Source organism: Corticium candelabrum, chromosome 5 (assembly GCF_963422355.1).
Source record: "Corticium candelabrum chromosome 5, ooCorCand1.1, whole genome shotgun sequence".
NCBI classification, from domain to species: domain Eukaryota; kingdom Metazoa; phylum Porifera; class Homoscleromorpha; order Homosclerophorida; family Plakinidae; genus Corticium; species Corticium candelabrum.
In genome coordinates, this window is record NC_085089.1 from 4490526 (window position 1) to 4516695 (window position 26170).

Here is a 26170-nt window from a genome sequence, read left to right on the forward strand (position 1 = left end):
TGTGTGTGTGTGTGTGGTGTGTGTGTGTGTGTGTGTGTGTGTGTGTGTGTGTGGTGTGTGTGTGTGTGTGGTGTGTGTGTGTGTGTGTGTGTGTGTGTGTGTGTGTGTGTGTGTGTGTGTGTGTGTATGTGTGTGTGTGTGTGTGTGTGTGTGTGTGTGTGTGTGTGTGTGTGTGTGTGTCCCTGTGTCCCTGTGTCCAAGACAGTAAGATATGGAACCTTGTATTCCTGGTAGTTCCCTTGCCCAGGGGAAGGAATGCATGCTAACTTCAGCCTTTGGCAAGCCGAAGATGGTGGAAGGCAGGGGTGCGTCATTCTAGCAAGTTGATCACCTAAATCAGTTGTTGCTACTACAGTAGAACCTCGCTAATCCGAACAGCTCTGTACCATTCTCAGCACAAACGAGTTCGGATTAGTGAATTGTTCGAATTAACGAATAACGCCGTTTCTAGGTCTTCGAAAGAACAAGACTTCATAGTTTTTATCGTTTTGCACCCAATTCAGTGATCTTTTTCTTGAACTGGCATAGCTCAGACTCTTTTTTTCTTCAAATCAGAAATAGTGCTATGTCCGACGCCATAGCGCTTGCACAGAACAGAATAGGAACAAGTTGGCAGATCGTCCAGTAGAAAAATGTTATCTTCTATTGTCAATGTTTTGTGACGACGCTTGAGTCTCTTGGTGTTGTGTTGACTAGTCGACATTGATTCTCTCTATTACGTGCCGGTAATGACCCGCATCTGCTTGCCTCGAAGCTCCGAACCTGACCTGGACCCGCAAGGCAGGGCGCCAAGACCATTCGAATTAGCGAGGGTTCGGATTAGCAAGGTCGGGATTAGCGAGGTTCTACTGTACTTGCACATTGGAAAACTTGGAAACGAGTTTTTTCCAATAGGAATTTCTCTAGAGCCATAAAACTGAAAGTTTTCCAAAGTATAGTTCTACCATTGTTGTTATATAGCTACGAGACTTGGCCTGTGACTTAATTAAGCAAACATCCGTAAGCTGAACACATTTCACATGAGATGTACAGGGAATTTCCAAAACAACGCACAGCCAAATGACCACCCATTGGGAAATCTTTAGAAACCATTCTCATTTACAGCCCATGGGCCACTAATGAGAATCAAGATTGTAGTACGCAATCCGATGTCAGTGCCCAAAGTTGGTCAATATTCCAAGGCTGTACATAATGTGCGTTACTATACTACAGTGCACGTACAAGTTTGGCAACCAGACACTTGTCTTACACTGTGGATTAAAGAAAGAAACCTCTAAAGAACACCTGACAAGAAGCATAAGAGTGCCATCATGCCTGGTCAGACTCTAACATTTAGAATGACTAAGTAATAGGATATAGGCAGGATGTTGCAAGATGGGCCTCACACTTGCCTACTCTGTGGCACTCAACTCAATCTGCCAAATTTCCAGAGTTTCCTACAAACCGCCCGGGTTCTTATTGAGAATGGATTTCTTCCATAAAAATCTCATTTTCCATATTGCTGCCATGGGCGCTGTTTCAGACATTCCCAGTATTAGGACGATTCTTGGAGTGTCCAAATGGCATAAAAAACCAACCAAGAAAGTCTGGCCACAGTAAAAGAACATCACATAAACCTGAAATTCAAAGACAATGACTTCAGTGGTTGGGACACGTCAGAATGTCAAACAAACATCCCCAAAAACAGCTACACAGTAGATTTTTAATTATAAACGTCCAGCTCATGGTACTCGACAATGCTGGGTGATGTAGTTCAGAAGACTTAAAATCATTGAACTTTTCTATAGAAGATCCACATAATAGGCTCAGCTTGGGCTCTGTTTGCATTAAGAATTTGCACATCTGGGATGTGCAAAAAAACCATCTTATTTTGAAGTATTGAGCTACTCTGTCGCCGAGTCAGAGCAACTGTTGGTTGTCACTGATTCAGCATCTGCTAGTAGGAATTTGCATGACGATGACTAAGAACACTATCTCTCTCTTTCCGTCTAGCTGCTGATTTCTTTTCATTAGTTAAAGACCCTTACATCTTTAAGGGCAATTAATATCATCAAAATGGCATTGTCAGAAGCCATCTAAACAAGCCACTACTGTCACGTGACGGTTAAACCTAAACTACTTTGCTAAACCTACAAAACGGGTTTAAGAAATCGGTTTACGTCTAGAATATAACTGTTTGAGCACAGGTGGAACAGGTCAATCCTTAAACAAGTTTAGCTTAAACCACTTGTTAAACCGGTTTAGGTGCTAGTGGAAACGTGCCCTTGACAATATATTCTGCAAGGCCAAAACTCATAGGACGTGTTTCCACTAGCACCTAAACCGGTTTAGCAAGTGGTTTAAACTAAACTGGTTTAAGAATAGACCTGTTTCCACCTGCACTAAACCAGTTATATTCTAAACCTAAACCGATTTTTTTAACCTGTTTTCTAGTAGGTTTAGCAAAGTGGTTTAGGTTTAGTAGCGCGCTTGTTTAGATGGCTTTTGATGCCGTTTTGATGATATTGACTACCGTACTGATGCGATTAATACTCCACCCCATGGTTGGCTAGCATCAAAGGTAAACTAGGGGATGGGACTTTACTCAAAACCTGACACCTGGAGGTGTTAATTGGCAGAAGTAATTAACTTAATAAATTGACAAGTAATTAACCACCTGACAAGCCATCCATTGCGGACAACCGCAGTCACAAGGTAAAATGAAGAATCTAATCATCTAAATCTGAGTCATTAAAACCTTCAAACTCGAAATCTGATTGAGAGTCACTGAATAGCAAGCTTGCTGCCTCTTGTCTCGTCTCTGCTTCATCTAGTGGAAAGTGATCTAATACCTCATCATCTTGTGATCTGTCCACAGTGTTGGAGATTCCACAGTGAAGAAATTACTTCACAATTGTATCTGGTAAAATGGATGACCATGCTTTGGAAATCCCGTTGATTACTTGCTGCTGTGATGGATGCTCCCTAGCTGTGCCTCTCAGGTTATCAAATGCTCATCGTTCTCACAAATGACACATATTCGACTTAAATGGCTTATTGATTGAAACATCTAGTGGTTGTGCGAGGCTAGTACACCCACCTAGAACATAGACGAGATCGGTTTTCTTATCTTCCGCATACTCTCTCACCTCTTCCGTTTTGTGCACTCTGTACTCATCTAGTACAAGGAGACGTCGAACATTGTCTTCAGGATTACCCCACACCCTTCTAATCCAAAGGGCCATTGTTTCTCTAGTCATCCAACCACTCTTTGACGCAGATACAAGGACATTAGCTGGAATCATCAAATGGTGCCTCACTCTCAAACCGATTGCACCTGTTGGCTCCTTGAATATGACAAGTGCCCGCTAGCTGTAATTGTAAGAGCAACAGTGCAGCCTTTCTTCTGGTAACCGGTACCTCATACTCTTATGGTCTTTTCACCATGAACATTGTTGGTAACGGTAGGAACACTGTCGTAGCAAACCATTGTCTCATCCATGTTTGCCAAATTATACGGAGTATAGTCATGTGTCTCACGCAACCGGATAATTTGTCAGCAAAATCCAAGAAAGTCATCTTGATAATGCTTCGAAAGGGCTTGAGACTCATTTGTTTTGCGCCGTAGTCCTACCTTAAAGCGTTGCTTCCAACCGACATACCATCCATTGCTTGCTTTAAATCCTACAATGTTTAGTTCTGCAGCAACTTGCTTTGCTTGTCTATCAGTGCGATGTTAGAAACTGCCAGGCCAAAGTTTCGCCTCTCTTGCAAAAAGTCAAACATCTGGTCATCAAGCTGTACACTTAATTGTTCACATCCGTCGTGCATCTTTCTTGCTTTCTTTCCTTTCAGAGTTGCTTTGTGTCGCTTTAGCTCCTTGTACTTTGCATTCCAGTCCCGCTTACACTTCCTGTCAATGCTAAATTGGTTGGCGGTTTTCGACACCATCGAGCCATTGCCTTGATGCCATTCAACAACGCTGATCTTGTATTCAACAGTAACGATACGATATCTCTTGGGCATAGCTGCCTAGAACACGTTGCCAAATGTGTAGGCAATTAAAGAAGCTAGTCTATATAGAAAGCGCCAATTAGCACCAATTAAAGAACAAAAAGGTGTGAAAGTCTTAGGACCTGGACCAAAGGTGGGGATGGGCCTTTACTCGAGGCCTGGGGTATTAATCGCGTCAGTACGGTATTTTGCTGGGATAGGATTGCCTTAAAGATGCATGAGTCGTTAATTAAACAAAAGAAATCGGCAGCTACCGAGGGAGAGAAAATGGTGTCCTTGGTCATCGTCATTCAAATTCCCATACTAGCAGCTGAATCAGTGAAACTAACAGTTGCTCTGACTCCGCAACAGAGCAGCCCAATACTTCAACATAAGGAGTTCCTAGACACTCCCCAGTAACTTGAGTTACAATCGCTGTTTTTTCTGGTAGTCTGCAACGAAGAGACAGGGAAACATATCAGATCTACAACCAATGTCTAAGATTCGGAACAATACCTGTACGACTAGAATTGCAAAACATCAGCTAGCGCACTAGCAAAGTATACGGGCTAACATCTGTAAACAGAAAGCAAATGGGTCTGAGTAACAGCTGGACTAGTTACCTTAATAGTTGCCTCACAAGCTGGTATTTATGTATTTTGGGCCACGATTAAAACCTTGTGTTTGTGGTGTATCGCCTCAGTGTAAATGACGTCGTGCCTTTCAAATTTTGCAGAAACTACTGTATTCGCCCGTAATAACGCCCTGGGTGTATAGAAACATTTTTTCTGGGCATACACTAGGGCATGGACGTTATTTTGGTCCCAGGTGTATATATGATCGCAAAATGCTGTCGTTTGGCCAGTCATCATCTAAATACTTGAAGACAGAAATACCACAAATGCTTGCAATTATCCATTTGCAAGATCAAAGGTACTGGTATCCGTACAGCATCAGCATACACGTAGAAACCAAACACTATATGTATGCACATGCAAACCAGAGTGGAAGCCGGTCAAAAGCATCAGGGTCGGTAATTTTCACTCAACACTGACACCACCTCATCAAATGCACACAGACGGAGATGAATGTTTTGCGGACCCCATTTTGTTTTGTCTGCGCATGTGTATCCTGGACTTAATACTTGGGCTTGGGCGTATAGTTGGACACGGACGTTTCTTTTTGGGCTGACAGTTCTGACCTGTCACACATGGGCGTATATACCGGCATGGGCGTTATTTCGGTATGGGCGTTATTACAGGCAAATACGATAAGTGTTCTGTCTACAATACAATGCAGGAGACGATCAATCATGTTTACATGTTCTAGAGTCTTTCTGCGTTGCTGGTGGAGCTAATTATTGATATCAAACAAGGTAGTGCTGACCTTCAATGTCTTATTTCAGTTTGCAAGTTTTCATTTCGTCCCTACTGTTGCCAGATCTGGTAGCAGTAAAGACAGTCAAATTCTGACTGGATTACTACTGTCGATGATATTAACATTCCACCTACTTTGTTTGTTCTCATGCCATACCTTATTGTGGCCAGATGCAATAGCGGTGAAAACAGCTGGATGGTAAGTCTAGTCTGAGTGAAGATATTCAGGTGTTTAATGAACTGGAATTGCACATTTGCTCCATGCACATGAAGTGCTTCTTTAGCAAGGCACAGTCAACGTAACTAAGCTCAAAACTTTACCAAGATACACGATAATTGCTTAACCAATGTCAGAGAACTTTCACAATCCAGTAAATGATCGATTCGTATACCTTGAATTTCTGGATATGATGGGTGAAACTATGTAGGTGTTAACATTTTCGCAGGTAAATCCTGGTGATACATCACAGAATATGGTTTTGATTGCGGCTAAAAAAATACCAGCTTGTGAGGCAACCATTCAAGTATCTAGTCCTGCTGTTACTCAGACCAAGTTGCTTTCTGTAGCAGAGAAAAAAATGTCCACAATTAGGATACACCCCGTGATTGGCTGTTTACAGATATTAGCCCGTATATTTTGCTAGTGCGGTAGCTGGCGTTTGTGCAATTCTAGTCATACAGGACCATTCAGACATTGGTGCATACATCAGACATGTTTTCCTGTCTCTTCGTTGCGGGTTACCAGAGAAAACAGCTTTGTACCTCAAATTACTGGGAAGTGTCCACAATTAGGTACACCTACCCTAATAAGATAAAATATATTGGCATCCATTAGTCTTAAACAGTGATGGTATTGTGGGATTACTGAAATTCAGTAATACAGACTTGAATAGAACAAATATATAAAGTGAGACAAAAATATGTAAAAAAAGGCATGTACATACACCACACTATAACCAGACATTAAGAATTCTTTCATCACAGACCTCACTTTAACATCAAAAAAATTCTTTGCCAACATAAAGGTAGTAATAAAAGTAGCTGATAGATTTTAAACTAAGTGTTGCCATATAATCAAGGACAGCACAAGAAGACGCCACGCTGAGTAAAAGTGCTCTCAAGCAGACATAACGTTGCTACTCTACATTTATACAAAAATTAACAAAAACAAATTAACAGCTCAGGTTTGAGAAAACAAGCTCATGCTTTATAAAACTTGAAACAAACAAGTTTAATTGGTTAACTTAAACATATTTCAAACAGACACACCTCAACAAACTTGACACTGCATGCTAGTATACAAGCAATACACAATACTGTTACATTTCATACCTTCCTCTGTATACACAGCCATTGCTCCTGAGTCAGTTTTGCCATCATCGGTGTTTCCTTGCATGGCAATCTAGCAAACAAGAAAAAGCTAACGCATGTCATCTTACAGAAATTTATCTGTCCCTACTTGAGACATCATGATATCCAATCTTCCTTGCAAAGCTAGCAACTTTGGATAAATGGTTCGTCGAACATCGAGAAGACCGTATAAGCTACCAAGAGAGTCTGTCAACCCTGGGACCTGGCAAAATCAAAGTTTGGATCTTTATCAGATGACGGGAAACATAATTTATTGCCATTTGTTTTACCGTCATCAAGTAAGATGAGTGAACAAGCAGCGTAGCTCGAACCCAAACCACCAATTCCACAGCTCTACAAGATACTCTTCTTACAATCTTTAACAACACTAGTAAAACTGTACTGATTCTAGATATGGCAAGGTGCAAAATAACGACTGGACATCAGACATTTACCGGCCAAAGCGATAGTTTGTCAGATTGTTTGCAGCTTTGCACGGACATTTATGTCCGGTCAAATTTTCAAATACCAGCTCTTTGATTTTCTGTTGAGTTTGGTTGACTTTCAAATATTCAGGCATCCTACCCTCCTTCGACTCTCCTACAGCCAGCATTGAAACGCAACAAAATGCAGATGAATGTTTTGCGGTTTTGAATTGCATCAAGATCGCCACAGGGCTCGTACAAACACCCACGCAGCACCTGACTTTAGAACAGCACCTGGTGGGTGTGTGCTGCATTTTCAACCTGTAACTATTCTGATTTTGATTACTCTTGTTATCCTTGTTGTAATTGACTGCCTAACTGTAGGTAAGACTTGTTACTGCAATTGAAAGTGTAGCTTGCAACTGAGAAGCTCTAAATTGCATGTACAGGAAAATGACACAATATCCATTTCCCGTGCTGACATATAATTAATTTATTTTTACATAAAACATTAAAAATGAATTATTGGATGTTTCGCCAAAGAGCTCCTATGTCAGGTCAAACAGGAAGATGACAAAACATCATGTCCGATTGTCTTTCAAACTCTATTGCGCCCAGCTTTATGGTACACCTAGAATGAAATAAAGATATCCAATATGATGCATCTCTGAAAGTCTTTAAGAACAAGAATTGCTGGCATTGTAGCCTTGAACTAAAAGATGCAAAAATTCAGTGGGTTATAGAAGCATTAATTAGACTCATGCCTCTTGCTGTAATAGGTTTCAACTGTCAATAAAATTTACAAAAAATACTAATTCAATAATCACACTTGCCTTTTCATATACAATTTGACATCTTCTACTTTATAATATGACCAATACCCTCCACCTGTTGCCAAGTCGTTACTGCTTATATAGTCTCATCATCAAGCAAATAGGTCAGCAGTAATTAGCTATGCTACCTCAAGTGCCACAGCAATTTGTGTGTCAAGTAACAATAGAAGTCCTTGGGCAATGACAAGCACATGCCACTGCACTATTCGATAGTACCAGTACCTTGTTGGCTTCGTTTGAATCCGATGAACAATCTAGACAGCAATAGCATACAAAATGAATTTGACTATATGTATTCTCTTACTTCCTTTATGAGAGTTACAACAAGAGCTGATGGTAATCGTCGAACAGTGTTTTGTACAATTCTTTCCTTGACATTTCGAAGTACAGCCTATACAGTGATAGAAAACATTTATCAGTGCCGAGCACTCTTCAAACAACAGACAGTAACGTATTGCAAAGGACACAACTCATCTTTGCAATGTTAGACATGCATCTTTCACATTTGCTACGGAATGTGCTAGGAAGGAGCATAATACATTAACATTGCGCTAGGCAAGAGCATAATACAATAAATGCATTAAAGACTACACTAAAGACATGCTATATTACTGTGCATGGAACGGCACGCCATTATAAGAAAATTTTACTAGAATATGCTGCAATTAGAGCTGGTAAATACTCCACCATGCCATTATAGTGAGGTGCCGTTACACTTGTAGAACAAAGCAGAGTAGTAGTTATAAATGATTCAAAGCATGCACAATATTGAAAACATACACAAAGTCTGCACTGATGTGAAAAAATTATCCTGTAGCGAGCAGTAAGATGATACAATTACTGACTTTACTGATGACTATGCAACTCAATAACAATTCAGTCAACAAGTGAAAATAAACAGCTGGAAACAAGGCTAGAGTTACTTGTTAAATTTACCTCATATATAATGCAACGCATTCTACCTTGAAGTGTTAATGGCACCCTGGTAAATTGCTATATAATAATGCATGCCATTCTATCCAAAGGGCACAATAGACATCAGAGATAGACGATTACCTCCAACAGCAGCTTGTCTTGACTGTGAAGAGCTTGAACCAACATATGAGAAAGGGAGTCAGCAGTAGGTGCACCAAAGCCACTTAACAGAAACACCACAAATATTGTCAATGGCATTTTCATTTAGCAATGTTTACTTGCTATAGAACTGTTTCAACAGTATTTTCAAAATTTCTTGCATATTTTAACTTTTGTATGTTTGTTTGTCTAATTAATACCAAAACAACAATTGAATTTATAACACAACAGCTTATTCTTTAATCTACATTGGCATACTGCCACATACACTAAACCCTTTCTTATCTTCATTGTATGTTTGGTACATCTAACCCCAAAGCACTGTTTTACTTGCCCTTCATCTACACTGTATGTTGCTCAGTGTCTAAAGCCTGGTTGTAATGGTAAGACCAATCGTAACAATTCAACTTGATCATATTAACTCTAGTAAGAACATAACATACCTGCAAAAGTAACTAATTAATGTAACACAAGCTTAAAACTTGACTTGCTTCAGAGCTGGTCTTAGCCCTCAATCAGACAACTTAAATGAATGTAGTTAAACCTAAATTGTTTCACCGTGACTTGCTCAGTAATTGCATTTTTCTTTCAATGTAATTAAAAATCAAGGCAAAAGACATTACTACGCAGATGCATAGTATTTGCATTATTTGATCCGTGTAAAATATAAAGCGTTGATGCTACATGTATAAAGCGTTGATGCTACATGTATAAAGCGTTGATGCTACATGTATAAACAAGTACCAAAAATTTCTCTTGATTAATTCCCTATGAAAAATCAGTATATCAACTGTCCATCAACATGAGAAATTAATCCAGAGTTAAAAAAATCAAGAGGAAACTATTGTATGAAATAGTGCCACTGTGGTAAGGCTATTTTTATACCAATTCTGAGTCACTAAAAGCATTAATGCCACTTCCACAAAGAATAACTAGCTGCTCATCATCTTCATTATGCTCATTGTAAGCAACTGTTGCTACTGTTAGCTGAGATTTGGCTCAATCCCTGCATTCAAAAACTTCTTGACTTCCTCTCCATTCTGAAGACAACATCAAACAATACTTTACTTTTATCCATCTCATGGATCATGACACTGACACACAGCTCTTGAAGAACCATTAAATAACCAGCTCCATGCCGTACTTGGATCAAAGAACTGAGGTGAGAAATAAATCAAAAGAGGACTATTTTGTCAGGGTGCCTAAATGCTATATAAGTAAGGAATTAACTGAGCAGGAAAAACATCAATGAAAGAAATACATTAATTTTAATCATATATGCACCAAAATGCAGTAGGACACCACTTATCCGACACTCAGTTATCTGACAGCATGAATTATCCGACGGTGCATGGCTTATCTAAACTGCAAACTGTGCACACGCTAGGATATACGATTCCTGTGTGTACAGTACTGTATCCGTGATCCACGTGTCATCAAATTAAATGTGAAGCTCTAGAAACGATTCTTCAGTACCTGGAAGAACAACCTGAAGTTTCAGTAAGCACAGTGGTCCTACTGAATGGGCTGCTGATGAAAACTACAGCAAGAAGAGCGAAAGCATTGATCCAGACTAAGATTAGTGGTTACTTTAAGTCTTGACAGTTCCCATTAGTGTTCTCCCTAGTCAAAGAAGTTGTACTGTGCTACTTGTTACATGTACAATTAGATGTTGAGCTTCTTTAAGTATTCTGCAGTTGTATTTCAAAGTGCGTCAGTTATCCGACGTTTTCAGTTATCCGACATCCATTTTGTCCCATGCCCGTCAGATAAGTGGTGTCCTACTGTAACATACTTAATACCTAGGGAAAGCTGGTCAGGAAAGGTTATTTAAAGAAACAAATTAATTTTAATAATAGAGCTACCAAGAACAACACACAATACCTAGGCAAAGGCTTCAACTTGGTAGTTGAAACTGATAACGAACTCAATCTTTCTTGCATGCTCAACTGTAATCAATAATGTTAAGAACAAATCAGTTTAATACCATTCATTGTAACCAAAGTTTTCTAAACATTAACCATTACCTTTGACTGCTCAGCACCTAGAGTAGAGTTTTGTGGGTGGCCAACCACCGGTCTTTGACTTGGTCCCAACACATGACCACCAGAAGAAGACCCCTTCACTTTATGTCTCTATAATCAAATGCATTACCAAATTCGGAAACAACAAGCACATCGAAAGTTGCCTGCATTAGTCAAATAACAAAAGTACTGACAATGTCAACAAAAATAATGATCATTCTCAAGTGTTCTAGTCAGTCTGACTGTGTGAATCCCGCCTAATCACAAAAGTATGACTCCTGTACACACAGAACCACTGCACGTCAACAGAAAAAGACTAATGCAAAGATTCACAAGAGAAGCAATGTGTATTAATTAATAGATATGCAAAAATCACTGCAAGTTTGTGTACTATTCCCAATAACCCAGTTACCATATAGCAATCCCTTACTAGACTGTTGTTCATGTCTTAGTTACAATAGGACTACTGTTGTATTAACAATGTTCAAGACTTCAAACAAAGAAGTGTTTCATTAGAATTTATAATCAGTAACACTAAAATTAAACTGTTGCAACATAAGAAAATCAGTTTGACTTAGGATGGGCCTCTTACCTGGTGTTCTAATTTCTTTGTTCCAATCAGCAGATGGCTATTTTCTACATGCCTCACCAAGCAGACATGTCTGTCATTTTGTACTGGCGACTGCAAACACAAAGCCTCAAAACATACACATTAAACTCTTCCTGCAGCAATTAACAAACCAGGTTTTCAAAAACAGGTCGAACAATGGATCCATATGCTATTACAAGAGCTTCATCATAATGAGAGCACAAATGAGCAGACAAGAATGGCACAGATGAAACCACTGATTTCTAAATCACACAATATATATGTATTACACCAAACACCAATCTAAAACTAAAACATCTCCAACTGTTGTGCAAGACAGATCATAATATTTGTTACTTCTACTGCATTACTACGTGACTCATATTTACAATAAAACCACGAAAAACTTCTTTTTCTTTTATAAAGAGTCCGCAGAAGTTTATAAAGTAAAGGCTACTTCACAATATGCAACGAAGAGCTGTCCTTCACGATCCGTCAAACCACATCAAAGGCACTTGCTTGACGGAGCGTTGAAGGATAGAATCAATTCTATTTTGTCCGCTCAGTTGGAAGTTGACATACTGCAACATGAAATGATTAGGTACTGTTATCCAATCAACGAAGCACAAACGAGGATGATGTAATCATGCAGCACAGGAATGGTAATTACCAGAACAGAATGTACATGTATTGTGGAGACGACAGAGAGCTGCCCATCACGGTCGGTCTCCGTCGCATATTGTGAACCAGCCTTAAAGCTTTCTTATCCTTAGTACGTAAGAGTTGCACCATCTATATTAATAAGTAGCTTACTATCTGAGCACTGTGTCAGTACAGCAAGACACAGCACGCTGTCGCCATTCTAGACAACAGTTAGTTACTCTATCAAAGTACTGCAATTCAAGATTCCTCTCTGCTTCTAATATTGTACCATTACATAATGGACACTTCGCATTGCAATTCATTAAAACGCAGCCAGTACAAAAGCAATATCAAGTATGAATGAAATGCACCCTAACTAGTAGTAGATCCTAAAAATTCATCACAAATATACTCCCACTGACCAGCTATAATTTTCTTCTATTGTTATTGAAGACAAAAGATTTTTGATGCTTCATATAATAAAATATTATAGTTTTACTGTTACATTTACAATTATTCTTGTTACTATACATTCTATCACACCATACTAATGACACAGTTCATTCTTAAAGGAGAACTCTCACCAAAATCAACTATCTCTCAGATGAAAGCTGTCACTTCATGACACAACCCTTTGCAACCGTTTACTGCAGAAGTTTACCGTAACGAAGAAATAAAGCATTGAAATTACCTGCGTAGGCGTGTTTAGTACCCGTATGTGGTGTATGCATAACTCTGATTGTTGGTTAGCAAGGAAGACCGATATCTGTGCACATTTCAAGTTAAGGATTGTGAGACATATGGTGTCAAGTTGTGATTTATTAACCAAAACCTAACGTAGTTGCTTCGAGAGAGTAAGACTTTGCGTACATACGGGGAATCGTCTGAACAACTCGTTGCCGATTCTCTGCTTCTGTGGCCGTCTGGACCATAGGTTTCCTGCAGGAAGATACCAGGCCTTGCATCTTTCTTTCAACAAGTTTTAGTATTTGGTGAGAGTTCTCCTTTAATGCAAAAGAAAGACACAAACAAATCAAACTACAGCACTACCAAACACATCGCGTATCATCGTTCAATAACAGACCACGTGCAGTCCGTCAGCCAATGTCCCATAGGACCTCGCTTTTATTTTCTAACGTCCGCAACGAAATAGGCATTTTATTCCAATACATATGATTACGACTCTTTGTCGGTCCCGGAAGACCTGTGTTACATAGTATGACATACGGGCTCGTTGTTTGAACACCTGCGAAGTCAACAGTGCGATTTGAGACCTTGTTTGGGGAGAGGAAAGTTGCATGATGAATGCCATGCTAAGCCGGAAGTGGCAACTCAACTAAGCACTGCAACACCGTTAAGTCGACACACCACTAGACGCCTTTCTCACTAGAAGCTTGTCTACCGTGCTATCATCGTACGATGTTGTCAGAAAACTAGATTCTTTGAGACAGCCGTGTGCTCATATCTACGAATGCCACTTGTTGTAATCACCTTGCATTACCGCTGATGCTAATGCAAGAATCGACAATGACTGTAAATGTAAGGCTACTGTACACTGTACAACTTGTCAAACTACTTGCTAGCGTATTCTACTGTTTAGCTTCTGGCTAATTAAATGTTGATCTGTCTTGAAAAGAATTGTCTGATGTAATACACAACGCATGTCTGTATCACAGCAACAAATTAGACTACTGAACGTGTCTAGTACAGTATATATTGACAGTGCAACAATTAGTCAACTAATCAATTAATTTAATAACTATCTAATAATAATAAACTGCAGTTAACATGCCTTTATTTAATATTATTGGGAAATTGATCTCATTTGCATATACTTGTAGTACACTTACTCACTATTCCTCTAGTAAGAGTCTCTCTGATGAATTTATGGTCGTGTGATAGTGATATTTTGACAATAATTAATACTATGAGTGATTATTGTTCATATCTGTGACACAAGCAAGACTTTGGGTTGATTCGATTTCAAGAGCAGACACTACCCACTGTTTCAACTCTTCTTTCAATTTTCTGGATCTCTGCAGTGGTGTCACATCTAGCACAAGACTGGCAATCTCTTCCAGGATGAACAGTTTCTCCACTGTTTCTCTTCCCCATTAGATGCATATGCAGAGTAGGTATTAAAATGCATGAACAAACAGTTCAGCCTCTACACCTCTTCAACATCAATCCCCTTGGCTAGTTCTGACTCCTTATATTATCAAAACACTTACAACTATCAGTAAAACTCGAAAATCAATTTGATACAGTTACAGAAGAAGAAAACAAGAGAACTCATATTACAAAGAAGTAAAGGAATACCGTAACTCGTTGAAAACCGCACTCAGCGCAAAGAAATCTCAACAGAGTAGCGATATCCCACCTTATAAGACTGTCGAGGTGCAGAACCGTGGTTTCTACTTGACGATTCTTATCCCCATTACTGCACAGTGCACCAAGTTTGGGGTCAGAAACCTCCCGTGTTTGTAGATGCACACCAGGTTTTAGACTGCAGTAAAACGCAATCACATGCCCTCTTTACAATTTACTAGATTGTTGGTGAAAAAACGCCAAGAGACGGCAGCGTGCTCAAAACTAGCGAGATGCTACCACGTGATTAGTTGCAAATACGCCAGTCTATCGTCAGTTTTATTGGATAAGACTTAGCCAATATGTTGTCCTTTACGTGCACATCTTCTACAGACAGTGAGCTTCGTCCTAGTGTCCTTCTTTCCAGTAGATTTCCAAATGCAACCACGCCTAGCTAGAAAGGCGGAAGGCTCCCAGACATAAATAAATAAATTCTAGCCTCGCCCCCGTAAAACCAAGCCTTGGCTGACGAAGAAACATCTTAACACTAAACGTCAGTACTGTATGTGTTTAATCTACCAATCATTAAAGCAAAACAAATAGCAGCAACCTAGCAAAACTGAAGAACATAAATGCTAAACCCTTAAAATGAATACAGCCAAAACATATTTGAATGGCATCAGACCAGCCCTAACAATGAAGCACGTGTGTAGTCTGTGGTTGGTTACATGGTTGTTTCCAGCCTTGATTCATTTGTTACAAGGTCGTTTCCGATCAAAACCACTACAATTTTCCATATTTACCAATAACAGTCATTTTAAAGCTATTAACTAAATATGGGCATTAACTTTCTCTTAGCAACATAAGTTTGATATGTTGACCAGTTGGATTTGCTACTGTGGCTGATAGCAACCAGTATAATATCTGATTGGCAATGTGAATAATTCAAGCTGCTTTCCTTTTTTTGTCAAATACTGACAAAAACGAGACATACAGTTCTGTACACGATGTATCCTGATTATGCAAATATTTCACTCAAATACAGATTATACCAGTTTCAAATGAATTTCCACTACCCAAACTGACAACATTTTAAAAAATGCAACAAATACCTAAAACAGGGAATTTCTGAAACAGTGCCCAGCCAAAAGATCACCCAGTGGGCAATCTTTTGAAATCTGTTCATTTACAGCCCATGGGCTGCTAATGAGAATCACGATTGTGGTGCGAAATTAACATCGTGGCCCAAAGTAGGTCGATATTCTGAGGCTGTATTAGTAATGTGTGTTAATATACTACAGTGTACGTACAGGTTTGGCAACCAGACAGCAGCCTCACACTGTGGGTTAAAGAAGAAAGCACTAAAGAATGCCTGACAAAAAGAGTAAGAAGGCAGTCAGATTTGGTTGCACTCCTAAGACTACCGGGACGTTACAAGATGAGCCTCGCACTTGCCTTCTCTGTGGTACTCAAGTCAATCCACCAATTTCCAGAGTTTCCTACAAACTGCTCGGGTGCTTAATGAAAACGGATTTTCTTCCACGAAAATTCCATTTCCTGTATTGCTGACCTGGGAGCTGTTTCACAAATTCCCAGTAGAGCACATTCTGCTTTCCAGCAACATCTACTGTAAGTCCAAGCATATTCTTAGATACCATCTGTAGTGATCATATTCGTTCCATATAACAAGCATATCAGCTAAACAATACGCACAATGCCAATGCTTTCAGCTACACTATAACTAGCAACAACTAATGCTAAATATTCAAAGAGTAATTTACACTAAGGTCTAACATAAGCTACTTCTAACCGACAGTGCTTAATATTAGAAATACAATCCACTTTAGAACAAGTTTTTCATATCTGGGCCTACTCCCAGTTAACTTCTGTATAAAGACTGCATGAGCATTAACCTACCTTATTACCTTAGCTACGTATGAAATTGAATTACTTACCAGCCTTGTCTCACAAACTGGGCATAACATGTTCGGAAAAATAGAACTATTCAGAATCAAAAAGCATGAAAACTTTGTAATTAATCCGAGGAGTGCATGCACACGGATTACGCCACTGTGTACCATGGTACAACTCTGACAACTCAATGACTCAATGACCGAATGTGGGCAAGTTGATAAACGAATGTGGGCGGTACTGTCTACTCCGTGTATGTTCACTGTTACTCTATCGGTTATGATATGTGCACCTGCACTTGTCAGTGTACTCTCTGTTCTTTCTGGTACCAGTATGCACACTCTACTGTGACACATTTCTCATAGATTTGGATGCAAATGAAGCCAGTTAGCACAATGACTGCCTGTCTTTTCTCAGCCAGCTGGTTAGCTAATTAGACATGTCTTCACATGTGGTGTCTAGTGACTTCCACATGACCCTATACCTCATGACTTACCATATATGCATCCATGTAACATAGCTCAGCTAGCAACCGAGGGTTTAGCACACTGATGCTTTATTGTCAACATTATAACCTTCACTAATAGTGGCTGCGTGTTTCTACTGGGCTAAGATATAGGTAGACTAAGTGTAACTTTTCCATATCTGAAAGACAAACAAATGGACAAACAAATGGACAAACAAATGGACAATCATGCACAGCAATTCAGACTACGGTAAATGCACAAACATGAACAAACATCAACAAAGAAAACAGGAAATCAATTTACAAGATCTTCATTTCAATATCTTATATAGCTACTATAGCACTTACAGCTCTTTCACTTGATGATGCTATTTGAATGGTGCAATTAGATGCAATTGGTTTTTCAAGACAACTACACATAAAATACAACAATAAAGCAACAATAAAGCAACAATAGCAGCTATGGCAATGTTGACAGTTGATCAACAACAGCCAAACCAAAAAACAGCCAAACCAAAAACAGCCAAACCAAAAAACAGCCAAACCAAAAAACAGCCAAACCAAAAAACAGCCACACCAACAACAGCTACTGGCAATCTTATAAACAAAGATCATGTTCAAGCTAGTTTGTATAAGACTATAGCTGATCAACTCTAACATAGAAATTCTTAAGTAGCAACAAACTCTCTGTCACTCACTCACCCATCCAGACGTTCTGAAAATATATGAAGACAGTCCTCTCTTGACAAGGCAACCAAACAAACCATCTGCAATACCAATAATTGTTTCAATAACTTTGTAACTATTAAGCAAATCGTAATACATCTTGTTTCTTCGGGTGCTTGTTTACATGCATGTGATTAAGTTCTGCTGTGGCAGAAAAAGTAGCAACTGCTTTCCTGTCCATTTTACTTGATGAAGCAATAGACCTGATAAAATATGCAAACAATGTATAGCAACAGTAGCATACAAATTAACTTGTAGCGGATTGTCTCAGCATTGAATTATACAGTCCGTGTCATAATTATAAGGACACTGCATCATAACCCAGTACAAACGCGTATCTTCCAGCTAGTGATAAAAGTACAGAATCTTTACAAGCTTTAAGCAGAGCCTACTAGCAAAAATTCAAAACACGTAAACACATCTGAAACCGTATTCGCTGCTAGATGAAATTATCACGTAACTTCTTGCTACATTTTCGTTATTGTAACACGTGCGTCTAGACGTGACATAAATTTTAACTGTTCATTAGTATTTGGTTTGTCCACCTCAAGCTGATATTATGCGACAAGCAGCACTGTCGACTAATGTCTGCACATGTGCTGCTGGAATTGTCTGCAAGGCCTCCTGGACGGAATGCCAGAGTTATTCTTCATTCTCAGGATGCCTTCTGTTTGTTGAAACTCTCAATGTATGCAACAAGTTTTCAATTGGGTTGGCATCTGGAGTTCGCGGAGGCCAGTCAAGTACGGTGACGTCGTTGTCACGCAACCATTGCCCGGTGGATCAAGCGGTATGGATGGACGCATTGTCGTGCTGGAAAACAAAATCCTCTTCTATTAGCCATTGAGCGTCAGGAAGCATGTGGTCCTCGAGAACTCTTTGGTAGGCAAGAGCGTCTATGCGGCCTTCTAGTCTTACTAGAGATCTGACGCCATAATATGACATGCTACCCCACACCATAACACTTGGTGAGTGTTTACTGTCAAATCACAGCATTGCAGCAAATACTCTTCTCCCTTACAGCGTCAGACGAGCAATGCTCCGTCGATTCCAATGCTAATTTTGGCTTCATTGCTAAAAAGGACAGATCGCCATGCCTCCACATCCCAGTCACAATACATTGCCGCCCATTCTTGTCTGAGCTGGTGGTGTTTGTCTGTCAGTAGCGGTTACTTGCGTGGCCTGAGAATGCAGCTCACTTTCATGCAGTCATCTTCTAACTGTACTGCAGAAAATAGCAACGTCAGCCTCCTAAGGTTAGGGTTAGTTGTCTCAACTTCCTTCGCCTGTTCTCAATGGCAGGGCTCTTCAACATCCTGTCCTGACATGCGATTGTTTTTCTTTTCTACCAGGATGTGTTGCATAGTCGCTGCTACCGTTTGACAGCCTCTGCAGGCATTGATGAACTGCTTTCTTCAACCTTCCCACTTGCACTGCAATCTGGCGAGTGGTATGGCCTACAGAATGCAGTGCTTCGATCTTCCTCTGGTAATGGGACTGAGCTGTTTTCCTCTTGGCATAACAGCAACTCACAGCAAACCAAAACAAACTTGTGAAATGAATTCAGCTGAAAAGGGACTAGCAGATGACATGCAACTTTGCAGGCTTTTACTCTAGAGTTTTTGACAGCTGAAACATGTCGCAAGTAAGTTGACTGTTTTGGGGACACCGGAAATGGTTAATTAGTAACATTTTCTAACTTTTAGAGGCTACTTGCAATGTTCCGATGCTCATTCTTTTACTGAAAAGATAAGCAACAACCTTTCTAATAGTACAATGCCTAAACTAAGTATCTATAAACTACGCAATAAAATTACATCTGCATTGACGTAAATTTGTGAAATTCAACTCTCCATGAGAACCCACAACAGGACAAACAAAACAGCCTGTTCCTGTGTTACGTCATATATGTCCTGCGCAGTACGTTCAGAATTCGTAATTTTCAATTAAAACAAAGTATAGAATAGTGCGATTACGTTTACATCTAGTACTGTCACAATATTGAAAGACTTCACTTATTGTCTAAGAAATAATTACAATCTAAAAGTACCCGTATGTTTTGACAGCAGTGTCCTTATAATTATGACGCTGTAGCAGACACTACAAGTTACCTACATGTTACCAATTAGATTAGAACCTCGTGATTTGTGTGAGGCGCGTTTTCCGTGCTGTATTTGAATATATCAATATAGTAAGAGTTTTAGCTCACCACTACATGCGAACTGTATATATGTACAAGCATTGTACCCTAAACCACAAATAAATAGGCACACAGAATTGCTCAGCAGCTAATGTTCATATTGACTCCTTTCAATTTGTCCAGTCATTCACTTAGAACACACCTCATTTGACACTAACAACAGTCATGCTGCCTAGCTACAATTCAATAATGTACAGTAACAAACACTGCGTTTCAACCATGGATGTACATTACATGTAAACTTTGCTTACATGTGTGCGATACAGCATTTAAACTCCATGGTAACGCATGGTTATCTTGTCACCATACCGTACAATGCGTGTACGCCAATGTTTACACGCATGCGATACCATATTTATGCCACTTACATTCGTTTTCATGCGCTTACACGCGGTTGGACTAAATGTAAACTCGTGTAAATACAGCTTACATTCACATATCATGTGTAAGCCACATGTAAGCTAGGGCGTGTAAGCGATACATACGACCTCGTTATGAAGTGAAAGTAATACCTGTGCATTGACAATCCACATACTCCAACACATATTTGATATTATGATGCAATGTTCTCCCCAGGATCTTTTGGCTCGCTCTGCCTTATTTTAAGCAATTAAGCTTTTAGATCATTTAGATCATGCAGATGCCAAGACCTGAGAATCTCGAAGTCAGCTTATTAATTGACTAAGACAATGGGTTGCATCTAATTATGTGGAACACTAACACTTTACATCCATGCATGCAGTCATTTACCAAGCTTTTGTAGCTGGTGTTCACGTGAAAGTATGTACATGTCACCAAAGTGCACATGAATCATGTTGGCATTCAGTCTTTCTTTACGAGCAACAACTAATGAAGCTCCTAGCAGATCTTCCAAGCACAGGATGACTGGAGCTAGATCGCCAGTGGCTGAATAATTTCCGAAATGATTTCTCGTGCCTTCTAGTTAATGAGGTGGAAAACAAGACATAATCACTGCTATGTTATCTTCGTTAAAAACACAATCTAGGACTAAGAGATGTGCACTAGGGAAAGCTATTTGGATTGATATCCCATGCAAAACGCTCACTCACCAAAGTCTGCTAGAGCATGAAAGAATCTTGCCATGAATCAGATGTTTTTATAGAGAAGCAACCAGTGTATTGTCAGACAAAACGGCGGAATTTCTAGAGCTTTTGACGAAGTCATATCTGTACACAGGAAAGCCTAATTGATCTGTCATATATACATTACAGATCAATGAGACTTCCCTATATAGTTTTAACCAGCATTGGGCGTGGCATTGGGAAACGCCCACTTCACAGATCCCATTCTGTCTTTGAAGGTTTCTGGGGAGAACACTGTCAGATGATCAAAAGCAACACAGCAATCTTGAGATGAGGTAACGGTAATTCAACAATTAACAAATTCTACCCAGGTCAGTGCAACAATAGCAGTAAAGAGACAGCTGGGTAATAATTATGTGTCAGATAAGACCTCTAGTCACAACAGACAAAAAGTGAATAAACTTTATGATAAATACAGAAAGCTCCAATAGTATAAATGTTGTGACTCTTAGCAACCAGTCAATCTACAGTGGTCAACATCACTTACAATGCAACTAAATGAAGATCAATCACGGAAATGTCATTGGCCTTCATTAATTAAAACATGTCAATATGTCATTGCCAAAATTCTACATTTTCAAAGACTTGATTCCCAAAAAAGACTTAACCAAAGAAAAGTCAATACTTGTATTCATATCAGCTCTGTAATTGAAAGTATCTGCAGTTTCACATGATTAGTGAGCAATATTATTATCATTTTACGTCATTAAAAAATCACTGACAATTAAGAACTGGGCATTTGTAAAATCCTGTTTACTTACCAAGCATTGATTGCTCTTTCATTCTCAGCTCGAGACACAAAATGAGACAGCGACTCAGCAGGAACAAATTGCAGCTGCCGTACTAAGTTTGAATGACCAGAAAATGTCTACAAAAATACAAGTAGTCAGATTAGGTGGCCTCATACAAACATTGTACACATGCTCTACACAACTATCTTAACATTCACTGTACAACAACCAATAAACTAAATAGAGGACACATGACCTAAATTTTCTGACAAACAATGGCAGCTAATTTCAAGGCAAATGTTCAGTATGATAACAATAAATCACAAAAGTACACTCAAGATTACTACATAGCTATACAATAAGCATATATCCGCACTAAGATACTGTGTGCATTATAAAACCGACATTGTTTTGAAGAATAGCAAAATGGCTACCGTCAAGACAAACAATGATAAAAATGATAACTACGTAGAATCTGACAAGTCATTATTAACGTATCACAGTCGAGAATCCAACTGAACAATTGAACCCATTCCAGATGGCATGGTAGTAACGTATCATTCCCATCAATGGACCCAACCCACCCATCTTCATACGACGCTTCTTACCACTATGCCTGACTTCTTTCCACTACCAGCGATGGCTTTCTGTATCCCACCAGATGCTGCTGCAAGACCTAAGGCGCCGACTACCTTTGGAACGTGTTTGATGATATGAGGCATTATATTACCAATGATGGCACCGATTACTCCACCATTTTTTGCTATCTGCGACTTGGATAATTTCAACTCGATATTCCGACAATCAGTTTTTGCCTTGGTGATCTTGTTGCATTGCATCCTGGTGATATTTAGGAAATCATCTCCCAAAAGCTGAGAGTGCGACTATCACAGGGTGTAGCCCATATGTTTATGATGAGCATTTCGTAGCACTTCCTTTTGACTATCCATCAGAGTGAATCCGTACTTGATGCAACTCATGTCTCTATGTATAAGGTTACATTAAACGATCATAATCATCTTTCCACTCGTCGCTTCCAATGTCATGTATCGATCACTCAAGACCACACAATAGACGTGATAACCCCATCCTGGGGCCGCACTCAGCTGATCGCACTTTGATGTCAAACGTACCCATCCTCATCTTGTCTCGGTGTTTGGATATGTCGACGAGTATGATCAAGTAGAGGTTCGCAAAGTCTCTGACAGCCAACTGACTTCCCGAATCTGTGTCAGAATATTTACTGACCACTTCTTGGAATAGCATGTACACTCTTGAGAGATTTCTAGAGACATCGGCAAAGTTCGTCTCAATCTCCCTATCCTTGTAGTGTCTGGTATTGACTCATACACTCAACCGTGTCAGATTAGCATGGTCGAAGATTTGATTGTTTGTTCCTGATACCCATCTCGAGCAACGTTGGCAGAGGCAACAAAGACGTGTCAAGGAAGATGTTCACTGGCAACGCTGGTGACTCTCCAGGTGGGACTCGTATCAGCGGCCATGAACTACTTTCTATAGACTCTCATCTGCTCAGGGAAGAGACTACGTCATGCACTCGATACGAGCAAAGCTTCAATTCCATTTGCATGGACAGTGACGGCCAAACCTTTGGCATCCAAACTGCTAGATGTGCGCCATTGAATTTACCTGCAGCGCAGAGCCATCTCTATGAATATAGTTATTGGGTGAATTTCTTTCAAGAAACGTAGGTGTGTTTCACTCCCAACATCACCGTGTCAATACCCCGATGAGAACCCAACACGAAACTCAAAGATAGTATGCAGAATTCCGAGTTGTCAGCGTCCTTTCTGAGTTTATTGGCAAAGTCTAGAGCTCAAATGTGAGCTCTGGTTGGATTGACACCATCAGCCACGGTGCCTGCTGGTAGCACAGCTACTCCAGGTACACCAAACTCGTAGGTCAGCAGTTCCTGTGCTGGTATCGTGATACCACAACATGTTGGTAGCCGTGCTTCTACCGTAATCATCCGAGAATTGTACCAAGTTCATGATCGTGCTGGCTTGTGGTAAGTATTGATTGATGTGCTTGACAATGTGACCGTCGATTTGGTATTGGATAGATCGAAGGAGTGACCACCCGTCGTTGACGAGCGTGACGACGTCGGTGGCGACGTACTTTGTATTGTCCTCTTTGACCAACTTGCCTCTTACTTCAAGCACTGCTTTATGAGGAAGCAAGTACTCATCCAGATCTCAAGTCTCTATTTTGTGCTTTCCACCCTTGTTCATATTACTGGTGTCGTTGAGAAGATACTTGATGTATTCAAACTCGGTGATCGAATCGTCCTCGATGGAATTCTCAAACACTCGAAAGTAAGGTGATACGATCTTGGTCGTTTCTATCACTATATTATGGGTTACATAAAAATTCACCTCAATTGTTTAACACCCCACCGACTTTTCCACTACCTGCAATGATGTTGCTCAAGATGGTAACAGATTGCTCGTCGACAAGTTTCTTGGCACGCTCTTGCAATACTTTTTTAACCTGTGGATTGGAGGTCAACGGGCTGATCCTTTCTTTTATAGGAGATAATTGGAAACCTTGCGATCAATCTGTTCCACTTTGGTGTCTGCAGATCTTGAGCCTTACCGATCGCTTTCTGAGTGGCTTCCAGCCCGTTGTTGATCACTTTTTGTGTCAACTCTTTTCCCTTGCTAATAGCCAAGTCTCTACCCTTAGTCACTAAATCTTTTCCTACATCTTTGCCTTTGTCTAGAACCATCTGAGATCCCGTTTTCACAATATTTTTGGCACCATCCACAGATTACCGAAGAGGGATCCACCAATGATTCTCTTACAATACAATTGATTGCATCTGTTCAACATCGTATATTATACTGTATTACCTCACATTATCTGACATGCCGTTATAGCCGAGGGTGCCTCGATATCCAGACCTTCTTGCGCATCCTCGGTTAAAAGTGCGGATGCAGTAATATGGCGTCACCTCGTGTAGCACGTGGTGATGTGGAGGAGGATTTCGAGGAAGAGGAAATAGAGGAGAGAGAGGACGAATGCCCATCACGAAAGAATAGCAGCAAGAATAGGGGTAGGAAGTCATACACCATCGAAAATGTGCGGTTAAGTTCCGTACAACTTTACCGGTAGCATTTACTGTTCACTTTACACAATACTATATGTATCATGCAAACGTGGAAGCAGGCATGTTGTTGACACGATGTGATTCTCTATAAAGCCGTATGTCCCTCACGTATAACCTCGAAGTATAATGGCACCCTGCTAAACCTCGATGACGTAACGGCATGCCGGATAATGTGAGGTATTACGGGAAGGTACATAATTTTGATGTGTAGTAGGAAAGTTGTTCTCTCCATTGAAATCGATGAGCCTTCCATCCTGACCAGTAACACGCACAATGATACTGGGGATTGACTCTGTTTTTCTCATGCGAATGTAGGTCAACTGATTCGGTTTGATAGAGAGTAGTCATCCCAGTGGTTTGTTGGGAGAGAAGCTGTAGATGACATCGCAGATGCCACCGTTCAAGTAGCTAGAAAATATAAGAGAGCATCGTATTAACACCGAGTGGATATTGGTGATGTTGACTTGTCTTTGGCGATCGTGTGCTCTATCCTCTTCCAAGATCCCTCCATCAAATCCTAATATGTCTGTCAACCCTTTTAATGTGAAATAGACTTTCTAGCCATTAGTGAAAAGTACTCGTGATTTTAAGGTTTTGTAATTGGGTTTTATAGTTATACCATCTTTGTTGTCACCGTTCTTTCGTACTAAACGTTTGATTACTAAGTTGAAGTCTGTGATGTCATAAACACCCACTGGTATCCAAATTCTAATCATCTTGTACCGTTCCAGTACCTGAACAGATTGTTTTCTGTCGTGATATTGTACCACAAATACCACATATCACTAGAGATCAACGCCAATTTATAATCAATATCCTTGTCAAGGATAAGTGGTGGGTTTAGTTCTACAGTAAACTCAGAACTCAAACCTCTTGCGATGACCGCCTCGCTGTCTAATGCTAGAACCGTTTCACTCATGGCATTATATATAGAATTAGATAAGATTCTTTCACCAATATGTTTGCACATATCCAAGTATTTGGCTCATGTAAACTTTCTCCCGATACAATTGTGTCGCATAATCCAAGATGATATTGATCAACACGCTATTGTTATTTTCTCATATAGCCATCACCAGTTCTAAAATAACAAATTTGAATTCCATACGCATCGCTTTCATATGTATTTGAAGATGATCATGAAGCTGATGAGTAGTCATACCCTGGCTCGATTGTGCTTGACCCATGTCTATACTACTAGTCTACATAATTGTGAATATTTTTGTAGGCTTTTTAGAAGATAATACCATCCACCAATAACCCATGATCTCGACGATCTCATTGTCCAGAGCAGTGCTATTGTTACCAGCA

General features: G+C 39.8%; 1 protein-coding gene across 1 annotated transcript in view; it reads right to left on the reverse strand.

Annotated features, from left to right (window-relative positions):
• LOC134179578 (WD repeat-containing protein 43-like) overlaps positions 1-24478 on the reverse strand; it is a 25641-nt gene extending 1163 nt beyond the window's left edge. The window contains exons 1-21 of the mRNA XM_062646515.1: positions 24346-24478; positions 24162-24272; positions 23987-24097; positions 23711-23911; positions 22787-22955; positions 22621-22713; positions 22338-22569; positions 21760-21866; positions 17793-17898; positions 17672-17736; positions 17318-17381; positions 11796-11906; positions 11647-11736; positions 11058-11165; positions 10915-10979; positions 9013-9094; positions 8261-8347; positions 8179-8210; positions 6989-7052; positions 6808-6921; positions 6681-6750 (exon numbers count right to left, since the gene is read on the reverse strand). Of these exons, the coding sequence (XP_062502499.1) occupies positions 6681-6750; positions 6808-6921; positions 6989-7052; positions 8179-8210; positions 8261-8347; positions 9013-9094; positions 10915-10979; positions 11058-11165; positions 11647-11736; positions 11796-11906; positions 17318-17381; positions 17672-17736; positions 17793-17898; positions 21760-21866; positions 22338-22569; positions 22621-22713; positions 22787-22955; positions 23711-23911; positions 23987-24097; positions 24162-24272; positions 24346-24478 (2215 nt within the window). The remainder of the gene's footprint in view (positions 1-6680; positions 6751-6807; positions 6922-6988; positions 7053-8178; positions 8211-8260; positions 8348-9012; positions 9095-10914; positions 10980-11057; positions 11166-11646; positions 11737-11795; positions 11907-17317; positions 17382-17671; positions 17737-17792; positions 17899-21759; positions 21867-22337; positions 22570-22620; positions 22714-22786; positions 22956-23710; positions 23912-23986; positions 24098-24161; positions 24273-24345) is intronic.
• Between the last annotated feature and the right edge of the window lie 1692 nt (positions 24479-26170).